General features: G+C 39.6%; 3 protein-coding genes across 3 annotated transcripts; all 3 read right to left on the bottom strand.

Moving 5' to 3' along the window:
* Positions 1 to 1,035: 1,035 nt before the first annotated feature.
* LOC148372799 (olfactory receptor 10K1-like) lies at positions 1,036 to 1,971 on the bottom strand. The gene is made up of 2 exons (XM_088327726.1): positions 1,916 to 1,971; positions 1,036 to 1,822 (listed from the first exon to the last, which is right to left on the bottom strand). Exons 1-2 carry the CDS (start codon positions 1,969 to 1,971, stop codon positions 1,036 to 1,038), a joined length of 843 nt encoding a protein of 280 aa, XP_088183852.1.
* A 1,871-nt stretch (positions 1,972 to 3,842) lies between these two features.
* Positions 3,843 to 4,772, bottom strand: LOC148372798 (olfactory receptor 10K1-like). The gene is made up of 2 exons (XM_088327724.1): positions 4,717 to 4,772; positions 3,843 to 4,623 (listed from the first exon to the last, which is right to left on the bottom strand). The coding sequence occupies exons 1-2, from the start codon at positions 4,770 to 4,772 to the stop codon at positions 3,843 to 3,845; spliced, it is 837 nt and encodes a 278-aa protein (XP_088183850.1).
* A 7,423-nt stretch (positions 4,773 to 12,195) lies between these two features.
* LOC148372797 (olfactory receptor 10K1-like) lies at positions 12,196 to 13,125 on the bottom strand. Its single transcript, XM_088327723.1, has 2 exons — positions 13,070 to 13,125; positions 12,196 to 12,976 (listed from the first exon to the last, which is right to left on the bottom strand). Exons 1-2 carry the CDS (start codon positions 13,123 to 13,125, stop codon positions 12,196 to 12,198), a joined length of 837 nt encoding a protein of 278 aa, XP_088183849.1.
* Positions 13,126 to 13,314: the final 189 nt, after the last annotated feature.

Here is a 13,314-nt window from a genome sequence, read left to right as displayed (position 1 = left end):
TTTCTTTCAGGATACCAAAAATTTGGAATTTTTTGCCTGACCGGGTTATTAGTGCAAATACGGTGCAAACCTTTAAGCAAAGGTTGGCAGAAACATATCTGTCAAATTTGCTTAGGGGAGGGGGCGTAAGGTGACCATATTTGGCCATGCTCACTCTCAGCATTAGTTTTTTTGTGTCATGTTTTGATTAATGTATCCAACAATACTTTCAATAAACATTTCATTTCATAAACATTTCATTTCAACTCATTTTACTGTGACATGGTATTGTTTCATTTTTGATATGCTGTAACTGGTTGTTTTTTTTTTAAATTAATTTTACTACCTAGATATTTTTCAATTAAAATTTTTTAAAACTTTATGTGCAATTGCCACTTGTTTTCCTTTTAATGTGGTTAACATGTGATATACAGCCCATTTTCTCATTTACTTTGGCGTCCAGGAATTTACTTTCAAACCTTACATTGTTTATTTATATCTTCAAGGTTGAACAAGTGGGATCATGTCAGAATTGAATACATTTCGTTTTGTTCAAATCTAATGTCAGTTTATTGGAACAGCAAGAGAGAGCTTGGGCCGGGTTTGGGTTTAAAATGTCAATAATTAGGTCGGGCCGGGCCCGGCCGGCCGTTCTCTCGCCATTTTTTTGTTCCCTCCTTTGTGGAGGGAACCAAGCAACAAACCAACATTTTTGATATATTCTAATTAACCAAGAATATTTACAACATACCAATTTGTTTTGTGGGTTATGCATTCACATAATTCAAAATAACTAATGCACAAATAGTTTGTTCAAACAATTTATTAAAGGGTGCAGGCGGGGTATTGAAGAGTGCAGCAGGGACATTGTCATTTTGTTTCCATTTGGTCACATTATGGAAGATTTGTGGTCTTTTCTTCATCCTGTGCAAGGGAATTATCACCAGGCATTCTTCAAGGAATGCATCATCAGTTCATTCCAAAAAGACACCTGTATTTACAAAAAGCAAGTCCAATCAGTTAGTCCAATTTTACCATAATGAGAAGCATTATTTTTCATCGCTCCACTTGGCAGGTTTTCAACATCAACATCAATCTCAGAATATGCTTGCGGATTTCTTTCATTTTTAACGCGTAAATGATTGGATTCAGCAAAGGATTGCATATGACAACTTGAAGGCCCATAATCCATCGCACAGTTTTCGGAAGAACCGACCCAAGTATCCCTGTCATTAGATCAAAGTTCATCAAAAGGAAAGTGGTCATTAAAAAAATCATGTGAGGTATACATGTCTCGATTGCTTTCTTCCCAACCTCTCCCTTACTTTTATAGGCAACCACGAATATCTTCAAGTATGTGAAGAGGATTAAGAGCACAGGGATAATCAACAAGATAAACACATTTACCATAGATGACAAAATGAGGTAAGCTGGTAATAAACAGTGGATCTCAATAAAAGTATTATTGCAAAAGAATCCCTCCAAAGTCAAATTGCAGATTTTTTGTTTGGTCTGAAGGGCAACTGGTATTGACATCAGACAGAATGGAACACACCAAGAAAGAGCTAATAAAAAGCTCACACAACCTGTGCCCATTGTTGATGCATATAACAGAGGCCTGCAGATGGACACATATCTGTCATAGGACATGACTAACAAAAGCCATATGTCAGAACTAATAAAACTGTAGAAACAGAAAGCCTGCACCACGCAGCTAAAATAAGAAATGTTCTGCAGCTGAGACAAGACATCGACGACAAGTTTAGGGAATATAACAGTGCTGGACAAAAGCGAGTTGAGAGACAAAGCTGCAATGAAAATGTACATGGGCTCATGAAGGTTCCTGTTACAACAAATGACACCAATAATAACGCAATTACAACATAAAATAAAAACATACAGTGCCAAAAAGGTTATGAAGTAAACATATCTGTACTTTTCCACCTCTAAAAATCCACCAAGGGTTAGCATCAGTGTTTCATTGCCCAACATCATGACAAGCACACAACACACGTTAATTCAAGTTAAATAGATCATACTCGTCCTGGTGCAAGTTTCCATCACGATGCTACCGAAGCGCTTGTGAGGGGAAGGTGCTGAGACTGAAGTAGGAATACATCGAGTCATCAAAATCATGCTATTGGTCGGTGTGTTGAGGAGGCGTTACGGTCCTTCCCTCTGTTGTGCTCAAATTATCAAAGGATGAATGATATTTTTAGTTTAGTATGTGGATCATTAAAACATCAAGTGATGACCAAAAACGTAAAATGTAATCAAACTGAAGCATCTTACACCTGAGAACTGGTGATGTACTGACAAGCCTCACACTTTAAAAACAGTGTTGATCTTGTCTCAGTTCACAGACGGTGTTTGGCCAATCCATGTTGGAGCAGAAGAGGCCTTAGAGTGGTTCTCAACAGTTCTGACCTCAGTACCAACCATAGCACCCTATTACAAGTCGTGGACCAAATCAAGGAAAATTTCCACAAATTTAGTTCAAAGCAGAGATAATAGAATGTATTCACCCATTTTGACTTCAAATAACAACTATAGTCTTTGTTTTGTGGGTTATGCGATCAAATTGTCCTTAGGTGAGAATGAGCGAGTGTGTTGTCTGTCTCTGTGTGCCCTGCGACTGGCTGCCAATTAGTTCAGGGTGTCCCCTGCCCAAAGCCCGAGGCTAGTTGGGATGGGCTCCAGCACCCCCGTGACCCTGCTGTGGATAAGCGGTGCAGATAATGGATGGATGGATGTATACTAAAATAATTTTATATAAAATAATCCGCTTCAAAGATGTACAGTTTGTTGGGATATGATATAATGAAATTGTGTGTTTAATTGCTGTTTAAATGTCGAAAAAATTGTTAAAACGTCATATTGTCAGGTATAACGAAATTCTGAATATGCTTAATTGCTGTTAAGATTGTCAAGAAAAAATGTCCAAACCTCACATTGTTTATTTGCTGTTAATAGTGTCAATAAAATTGTTCAAACCAATATAAATCTTTGTCTTATTTATTTATGATTTCCTGTCATTATGGCAGCAGATCCAAAGGTTAACTCATTTTACTGTGACATGGTATTGTTTCATTTTTGATATAGTGTAACTGACTGTTTTTTATATTAATTTTCCCACTTAGATGATGTCCAATTAAGATTTTTTTAAACGTGACTTTATGTGAAATTGCCACTTGTTTTCCTTTTAATGTGGTTTACATGTGATATACAGCCCATTTTCTCATTTACTTTGGTGTCCAGGAATTTACTTTCAATCCTTACATTGTTTATTCATATCTTCATGGTTGAACAGGTGGGATCGTGTCAGAAATGAATACATTTCGTTTCATTCAAATCTAATGTCAGTTTATTGGAACAGCAAGAGAGAGCTTGGGCCGGGTTTGGGTTTAAAATGTCAATAATTAGGTCGGGCCGGGCCCGGCCGGCCGTTCTCTCGCCATTTTTTTGTTCCCTCCTTTGTGGAGGGAACCAAGCAACAAACCAACATTTTTTATATATTCTAATTAACCAAAAATATTTACAACATACCAATTTGTTTTGTGGGTTATGCATTCACATAATTCAAAATTATTCATGCACAAATAGTTTGTTCAAACAATTTATTGAAGGGTGCAGGCGAGGTATTGAAGAGTGCAGCAGGGACATTGTCATTAAGTTTCCATTTGTTCACGTTATGGAAGATTGGTGGTCATTTCTTCTTTTGCAAGGAAATTATCACCAGGCATTCTTTAAGGAATGCATTAGTTCATTCCCCAAAAAAACCTGTATATACAAACAGCAAGTCTTAGCTGAAATCTTCTGTCAATCAGTTAGTCTAATTTTACCGAAATGAGAAGCATCATTTTTCATCGCTCCGCTTGGCAGGTTTTCAACATCAATCCCAGAATATGCTTGCGGATTTCTTTCATTTTCAACCCGTAAATGATTGGATTAAGCAAAGGATTGCATATGACAACCATAAGACCCATAATCCATCGCACAGTTTTCGGTAGAACCGACTTTAAGATCCCTGTCACACCATCAAAAGTTATGAAAAGGAAAGTCAACATCAAAACAATCATGTGAGGTATACAAGTCTCGATTGCTTTCTTCCCAACCTCTCCCTGGCTTTTATAGGCAACAACAAATATCTTCAAGTATGTGAAGAGGATTAAGAGCACAGGGATAATCACCAAGATAAATATGTTTACCGTAGATGTCAAGATGAGGTATGCTGGTAATAGACAGTGGATCTCAATAAAAGTAATATTGCAAAAGAATCCCTCCAAAGTCAAATTGCAGATTTTTTGTTTGGTCTGAAGGGCAACTGTTATTGACATCAGACAGAAAGGAACACACCAAGCAAGAGCTATGGAAACGCTCACACAACCTGTGCCCATTGTTGATGCATACAACAGAGGCCTGCAGATGGACACATGTCTGTCATAGGACATGACTAACAAAAGCCATATGTCAGAACTAAGAAAACTGTAGAAACAGAAAACCTGCACTGCGCAGCTAGAATAAGAAATGCTCTGCAGCTGAGATAAGACATCGATGACAAGTTTAGGGAATATAACAGTGCTGGACAAAAGTGAGTTGAGAGACAAAGCTGCAATGAAAATGTACATGGGCTCATGAAGGTTCCTGTTACACCAAATGACACCAATAAGAACGCAATTACAACATAAAATAAAAACATACAGTACCAAAAAGATTATGCAGTAAACATATCTGTACTTTTCCACCTCTAAAAATCCACCAAGGGTTAGCATCAGTGTTTCATTGCCCAACATCATGACAAGCACACAACACACGTTAATTCAAGTTAAATAGAGCATACTCGTCCTGGTGCAAGCTTCCATCACGATGCTACCGAAGCGCTTGTGAGGGGAAGGTGCTGAGACTGAAGTAGGAATACATCGAGTCATCAAAATCATGCTATTGGTCGGTGTGTTGAGGAGGCGTTACGGTCCTTCCCTCTGTTGTGCTCAAATTATCAAAGGATAAATTATATTTTTAGTTTAGTGTGTGGATCATTAAAATATCAAGTGATGACCAAAAACGTAAAATGTGATCAAACTGAAGCATCTTACACCTGAGAACTGGTGATGTACTGACAAGCCTCACACTTTAAAAACAGTGTTGATCTTGTCTCAGTTCACAGATGGTGTTTGGCCAATCCATGTTTGAGCAGAAGAGGCCTTAGAGTGGTTCTCAACAGTTCTGACCTCAGTACCAACCATAGCACCCTATTACAAGTCGTGGACCAAATCAAGGAAAATTTCCACAAATTTAGTTCAAAGCAAAGATAATAGAATGTATTCACCCTTTTTGACTTCAAATAACAATTATAGTCTTTGTTTTGTGGGTTATGCATTCGAATTGTCCTTAGGTGAGAATGAGCGAGTGAGTTGTCTGTCTCTGTGTGCCCTGCGACTGGCTGCCAGTTAGTTCAGAGTGTCCCCTGCCCAAAGCCCGAGGCTAGTTGGGATGGGCTCCAGCACCCCCGTGACCCTGCTGAGGATAAGCGGTGCAAATAATGGATGGATGCATACTAAGATAATTTTATATAAAAAAATCCACTTCAAAGATGTACAGTAGGTGAGTCGGTCGAGGAGGTCTCGGAACGACTTTGCCAGGGACTGGCTCACTCTCACCGCCATCAAGGACGCCATCTGGACCTCCAGAAACCTGCTGGTATGGAGGTGCAGGCAGAGGGGGGAACCGGAGCTACACTGTGGGAGTCCCGGCAGCAACGGCCTGGGTTGGGAAACCCAGAAGGGAGAGGACCCACACAGAAGGGAGAGGACCCACACAGAGGACTGGAAGAATGCTGCTTGGGAGGGTGGGATGGCAGAGCTATGCCCTTGCACAATAGTATTGCCTTTTACACGCTGGTTAACTACTGTTAAAAGAAAATAAGTCTGAAATTGTTTAATTGATGTTGAAAATGTCAGAAAAAAATGTCAAAACGTCATATCGTCACGTCATATTGTCAGATATAAAAAAATTGTGAATATGCTTGATGGCTGTTGAGATTGTCGTGTTTGTTTTGCTGCTGTTGGTGTCGGTGGATTTGTTCAGACCGAGGACAATCGACTTTGGCCTGGACGGATCTATTGACACTAACAAAGATGTTATATAATGAAATTGTGAATATGCTTGATTGATTTTCGAGAAGGGTTGTTCAAACATCACATTGTGTTTGCTGTTAAAAACGTCATATTGGAATATAATATTGTGAATGTGCTTAATTGCTGTTGAGATTGTGATGACTGTTTTCTGTTATTAGTGTCAATAAATTTGTTCAAACCAAAAAAATATAAATCTTTGTCTTATTTATTTATGATTTCCTCTGATTATGGCAGCAGATCAAAAGGTTAACTCATTTTACTGTGACATGTGTAAATGACATACTGTGTATGTCATTATTTGAATTTTGAGATTTAAAATGTTGTTATAAAAATTCAGACAGCCTTTTATTTTTCATAAATGTATGACTAATTACTGTATATTGATTGCAGGATCAAAACATAGCCTACATTATTGGTATTATTTGTGAAATGAAATGAAATTAAATGATCTATATTCATATAGCGCTTTTCAAGTTAAGACTTCCCAAAGCGCTTTACATTGTGCTTCACATTTCCCAATAGCGGCCGTGATCTGTGCAGCCATGTAAGGTGCTAACCTGCTTATTGGGGGTATTGGGGGTTCAATGTCTTACCCAAGGACACTTCGAGATGTAACACGGACAAGCGGGGATTCGAACTGGGATCCCTTGATCCCAAGACGAGCGCTCTACCTCCTGAGCTACTGCCGCCCCCGACATACTGTAACTGGTTGTTTTTTTAAAAAAATTAATTTTACTACTTAGATATTGTTCAATTAAGATTTTTTAAACCTGACTTTATGTGCAATTGCCACTTGTTTTCCTTTTAATGTGGTTTACATGTGATATACAGCCAATTTTCTCATTTTCTTTGGCGTCCAGGAATGTACTTTCAATCCTTACATTGTTTATTTATACTTTCATGGTTGAACAGGTGGGATCGTGTCAGAATTGAATACATTGTTTTGTTCGAATCTAATGTCTATTGATTGGAAATGGAGGTGAGATGTTGGGCCGAGTTTGGGTTTAAAATGTCGATAATTATGTCTGGCTGGGCCCGGCCGGTGTTATGCCGAGAAATGCATCCCTGCCGAGAATTGCATCCCCTGTCGCCGGAGCGCGCACACGTCACTCCCGCTACTACAACCACTTTTACCTCTTTTTATCTCACTTTTATATAACTTTTCGGGAATGTAATGGCGAACTATATCCAAGAAATTTACCCTGATTACTAGTGGTGGGAGGCAGCACGGCGGCGCAGTGGTTAGCGCTTGTGCGGCACAGTTCATGTCATGGGAACCTGTCGTGGGTTCAAATCCAGCTCCAGACTTCCTGTGCGGAGTTTGTATGTTCTCCCCGTGCTTGCGTGGGTTTCCTCCGGGCACTCCGGTTTCCTCCCACATTCCAAAAACATGCATTTCAGGTGAATTGGCCGGTCCAAATTGTCCCTAGGTGTGAATGTGCGAATGAGTTGTCTGTCTCTGTGTGCCCTGCGATTGGCTGGCAACCAGTTCAAGGTGTCCCCTGCCCACTGCCCGGAGATGGCTGGGATGGGCTCCAGCCCCCCCGTGACCCTAATGAGGATAAGCGGTACGGCTGATGAGATGAGACTAGTGGTGGGCCCATATCCTCACAGTGAAAAGCACATCTTGCTGGATGCAATTGAACCTGTTTTAAGAGGGGGTGCATTTTTGGTCACATAAAACCCCTCAAGCAAGAATTATAATGTTGATTAATCAGGGAAGCATCATGTATATCTTTAATAACCAAATGTTTCAATCATTTTTACTTAAATTATCTATATACGAGAAACAAACATGTGATCGACTTCGTTAAAAGACTGCAAATAGGTAAAGAAGATATAAGCAGCGTGAGAATAGTAATGTTTATTTGAAGGAATAAACTATGTAAACACTTTTCTGAATGAACCAAAACACAAACTCGAACACGAAAAAAAAGCATCAGATGTCGCTTTAAGGTAGATATCCAAAGACATCAATAGAATAGACTTTGGGAAACATGGTATGCAACGAGATTGGACATGGCTCTCCAGGGTAAAACATGTAATAATGACCTCAAAGAGAAAAAAAAAGACAAAAGACTATCGGGATAAATAGGCAAAAAAAAACATGCAGGGCATAGGTATCCTTCTTCCACTGGAGGCTTTTGGACACATCCGTGGTGATACCATCGATCACAGATGTCACAGCAAATCTTTAAAAAATAAAATGGGCTTGCGTAGGTTTCCTCCGGGCACTCCGGTTTCCTTCCACATTGCAAAGACATGCATTTCAGGTGAATTGGTCCCTAGGTGTGAATGAACGAGTGAGTTGTATGTCCCCGTGTGCCCTGCGACTGGCTGGCAACCAGTTCAGGGTGTCCCCTGCCCACTGCCCGATAATTGCTGGGATGGGCTCCAGCACCCCCGCGTCCCTACTGAGGATAAGCGGTGCAGTTAATGAGATGAGATGAGGTTTACTTGTTACCATGTATAGGCAAGTCCTTATTTTGCACCCCGTGTCATGTTTGACCTTGTTTGTTGGGTTGATTGATTGATTTAATGACCACATAGACATGCTGGTATAATTTGCATCATTTATACAACACATCTATTCAATTTCCACATTCATGTTATCAGTGTCGTGCTATTAATTCACATGACTGTATTTAGTGATGTTGACATATTTACCCATTGTATGTCAGCAGACCTCTCAGACCCACAGCGGTGACACACGTTGCTGAGATCATCTGTAAAGACTAAGAGTAAAAATCCACACAGAGTTTAACTTTTCCTCAAAAAACATACATTTTTATATTGTCGGGTGTCGTGTAGGAACTTTTCACCTGCCTGCAGTGTAATATAAAAATATATATATACATATATATATTATTATTATTATTAAAGCTATGACATTAAATAAAGTTACCCATAATACAATCAGCCTATCCTCTGATATACTTTATCGAGCTTGTCTTGGATGACCTGGAATGTTAAATGACAGTTTCCAGGTACATTTTGGGAATTTCAGTTGTATATGTGCAACAAGGCATTTTTCATGTAAGACTGTAGAGCTGTATGCTAAAGTTTTGCCTTTTGGAATATAAAGTGACGACTGCTATAACAACAACAGGAAGTCGCCAACAAAGCACTCCAAAGGAGGGTCAAGAACGACTACAAAATAATGAAACGTCCACACCCTGGTCCAAACCTTTGCTGACACAACAAATAACAGTCAAGTCAGGTCCAGTCACATTTATTTATATAGCCCTTAATCACAAACATGTCTCAAAGGACTGCACAGGATTACAATGACACAATTACCTGATCTTAAACCAACATGCGGGCAAGGAAAAACTCAAAACCTCAGCGTGAGGAAAAGGAGAAACCTTGAGAAGGGACCTCACAAGTGGTAATCCCTCTTTCAGGATGACCAGGGTGAATTACATTTAGAATTACAGTACACAAACATAGTAAACACTAGGTACTATGTTGAAAATGTGTCCGGAAAGTGCATGACAGCAGCGAGAAAATACATAACATTGGAGAAAATACCAAGATTATGGGTTGTGGGTTTCATTTTGGGATATTTAAAAAAAGCCACTCACCTGATTCTTGAAGTAGATAAGTCGCTATATCTAGTCTCAACTTGTTGACTTCATTTTTGATGGTTTTGATGGTGATATCTTTTCCTTTTAATACCTTCTCTGCAAACTAAAGAGTTTTATTAGTATTTTAGGAATTAAAAGTAAATACACAACTCATGAAGATAGCAAGATCCATGTTATTACATAACCAATTTGATATGGCATTTTTTTTTCATGAGCATCTTGATGGTGAGAGGTCATCCTTATAAAATCCCAATTTAGGTACATGTCATGAACATCCGAAATCTCATGACAACAGGCCCACAGGTCAACATTTAATTTAAATACTGTTCATGACTTTGAGGTTGTCCTCATTGTGTATGTCATTATTTGAATTTTGAGATTCAAAATGTTGTTATAAAAATTCAGACAGCCTTTTATTTTTCATAAAAGTATGACTAATTACTGTAAATTATTTGCAGGATCAAAACATAGCCTACATTATTTGTTAATTTGTAATACACCAATGGCTTAAATTCCTCCTCTTTCTTTTTTGTCGGAAAAAGTATTTATGTTTTGGTTCCTTCAGAAAAGTGTTTACATAGTTTATTCCTTCAAATAAACATCACTATTCTCACATTGCTTATTTCTTCTTTACCTATTTGCGGTTGTTTAACGAAGACGATCACATGTTTTTTTCTCGTTAATAGATAATTTAAGTAAAAATGATTGAATCATTTGGTTATTAAAGATATACATGATTCTTCCCGGGCAGCACGACGGGGCAGTGGTTAGCGCATGTGCGGCACAGTTCATGTCATGGGAACCTCCTGCGTGGGTTCAAATCAAGCTCCAGACTTCCTGTGCCGAGTTTGTATGTTCTCCCCGTGCTTGCGTGGGTTTCCTCCGGGCACTCCGGTTTCCTCCCACGTTCCGAAAACATGCATTTCAGGTGGATTCGCTGGTCCAAATTGTCCCTAGGTGTGAATGAGCGAGTGAGTTGTATGTCCCCGTGTGCCCTCTGATTGGCTGGCAACTAGTTCAGGGTGTCCCCTGCCCACTGCCCGATGATTGCTGGGATGGGCTCCAGCACCCCCGCGACCCTACTGAGGATAAGCGGTGCAGCTGATGAGATGAAATGAGATGATTCTTCCCTGATTAATCAACATTATAATTCTTGTTTGATGGGTTTTATGTGACCAAAAATGCACCCCCTCTTAAAACAGGTTCAGTTGCATCCAGCGAGATGTGCTTTTCACTGTGAGGATATGGGCCCACAACTATTCTCATCTCATCTCATTGGCTGCACCGCTTATCCTCAGTAGGGTCGCGGGGGGGCTGGAGCCCATCCCAGCAATCATTGGGCAGTGGGCAGGGGACACCCTGAACTGGTTGCCAGCCAATCGCAGGGCCCACCACTATTAATCAGGGCAAATTTCATGGACCTGCGACCTTCATAGCCAGAGATAGATGGGTGGTGCATTTCTCAGCAGCCAGGCTGTTGCAGCCAGGCTGGTCCCTCCCACCAGCATTATTTACATTTATTAGGTTGACGTTGGATCATTTGTACTAGAAAAATGAAAATGACACTGTTGCTGTGACAATATTAGGCACACGATGATCTGTTTATTCAAGTCAAAAACAAAATACAATAATCGACGTGTTACGTCTTCGTTTGACGATGAGAAGAAATCGAACATGTTCGTCTCCCTTTCATCTGTTGATGATTTGACAGTTCGTTTCAGCATAATAAGCTTTATGGTAGAGTGCATAACAGTTAAAATACTAGCGATCTGAGTCGAAAAAGGCAAAATAAACACGTTACCTGTTCGAAAGTGATTCATATACGGTGTGCATTACTGTTCGATTACATTCACAACAAATACAAGATGGAATAGTTTAAGTTGTATTACATTCCCAAGAAATGCAAGACGAAGTGGTCTTGGATATATGTTCGCCATTACATTCCCGAAAAGTGATATAAAAGTGAGATAAAAAGAGGTAAAAGTGGTTGTAGTAGCGGGAGTGACGTGTGCGCGCTCCCGCGACAGGGCATGCAATTCTTGGCAGGGATGCATTTCTCGGCATAACACAGGCCGTTCTATCGCCATTTTTTTGTTCCCTCCTTTGTGGAGGGAACCAAGTAACAAACCAACATTTTTGATATATTCTAATTAACCAAAAATATTTACAACATAACAATTTGTTTTGTGGGTTATGCATTCACATAATTCAAAATAATTAATGCACAAATAGTTTGTTTAAACAATTTATTAAAGGCCGCAGGCGAGGTATTGAAGAGTGCAGCGGGGACATTGTAATTTAGTTTCCATTTGTTTACGTTATGGAAGATTGGTGGTCATTTCTTCTTCTTTTGCAAGGAAATTATCACCAGGCATTCTTCAAGGAATGCATCAGTTCATTCAAAAAAGACACCTGCATATACAAACAGCAAGTCTTAGCTGAAATCTTCTCTCAATCAGTTAGTCTAATTTTACCGAAATGAGAAGCATCATTTTTCATCGCTCCGCTTGGCAGGTTTTCAACATCAATCCCAGAATATGCTTGCGGATTTCTTTCATTTTCAACCCGTAAATGATTGGATTAAGCAAAGGATTGCATATGACAACCATAAGACCCATAATCCATCGCACAGTTTTCGGAAGAACCGACTTTAGGATCCCTGTCACACCATCAAAAGACATTAAAAGGAAAGTCAACATCAAAACAATCATGTGAGGTATACATGTCTCGATTGCTTTCTTCCCAACCTCTCCCTGGCTTTTATAGGCAACCACGAATATCTTCAAGTATGTGAAGAGGATTAAGAGCACAGGCATGATCAACAAGATAAATATATTTACTATAGATGAGAAGATGAGGTATGCTGGTAATAAACAGTGGATCTCAATGAAAGTATTATTGCAGAAGAATCCTTCCAAAGTCAAATTGCAGATTATTTGCTTGGTCTGAAGGGCAACTGTTATTGACATCAGACAGAAAGGAACACACCAAGCAAGAGCTAAGCAAACGCTCACACAACCGGTGCCCATTTTTGATGCATACAACAGAGGCCTGCAGATGGACACATATCTGTCATAGGACATGACTAACAATAGCCATATGTCAGAAAAAAAAAAACTGTAGAAACAGAAAACCTGCACCGCGCAGCTAGAATAAGAAATGCTCTGCAGCTGAGACAAGACATCGATGACAAGTTTAGGGAATATAACAGTGCTGGACAAAAGCGAGTTGAGAGACAAAGCTGCAATGAAAATGTACATGGGCTCATGAAGGTTCCTGTTACACCAAATGACACCAATAAGAACGCAATTAGAACATAAAATAAAAACAAACAGTGCCAAAAAGGTTATGAAGTAAACATATCTGTACTTTTCCACCTCTAAAAATCCACCAAGGGTTAGCATCAGTGTTTCATTGCCCAACATCATGACAAGCACACAACACACGTTAATTCAAGTTAAATAGATCATACTCGTCCTGGTGCAAGCTTCCATCACGATGCTACCGAAGCGCTTGTGAGGGGAAGGTGCTGAGACTGAAGTAGGAATACATCGAGTCATCAAAATCATGCTATTGGTCGGTGTGTTGAGGAGGCGTTACGGTCCTTCCCTCTG

This window comes from Urocampus carinirostris, chromosome 2, assembly GCF_059441175.1.
Source record: "Urocampus carinirostris isolate Australia breed hairy pipefish chromosome 2, RoL_Ucar_1.0, whole genome shotgun sequence".
In the NCBI taxonomy this organism is placed as follows: domain Eukaryota; kingdom Metazoa; phylum Chordata; class Actinopteri; order Syngnathiformes; family Syngnathidae; genus Urocampus; species Urocampus carinirostris.
Note: the sequence above shows the minus strand (reverse complement) of the source record. Positions and strands in the feature narration are given on the sequence as shown.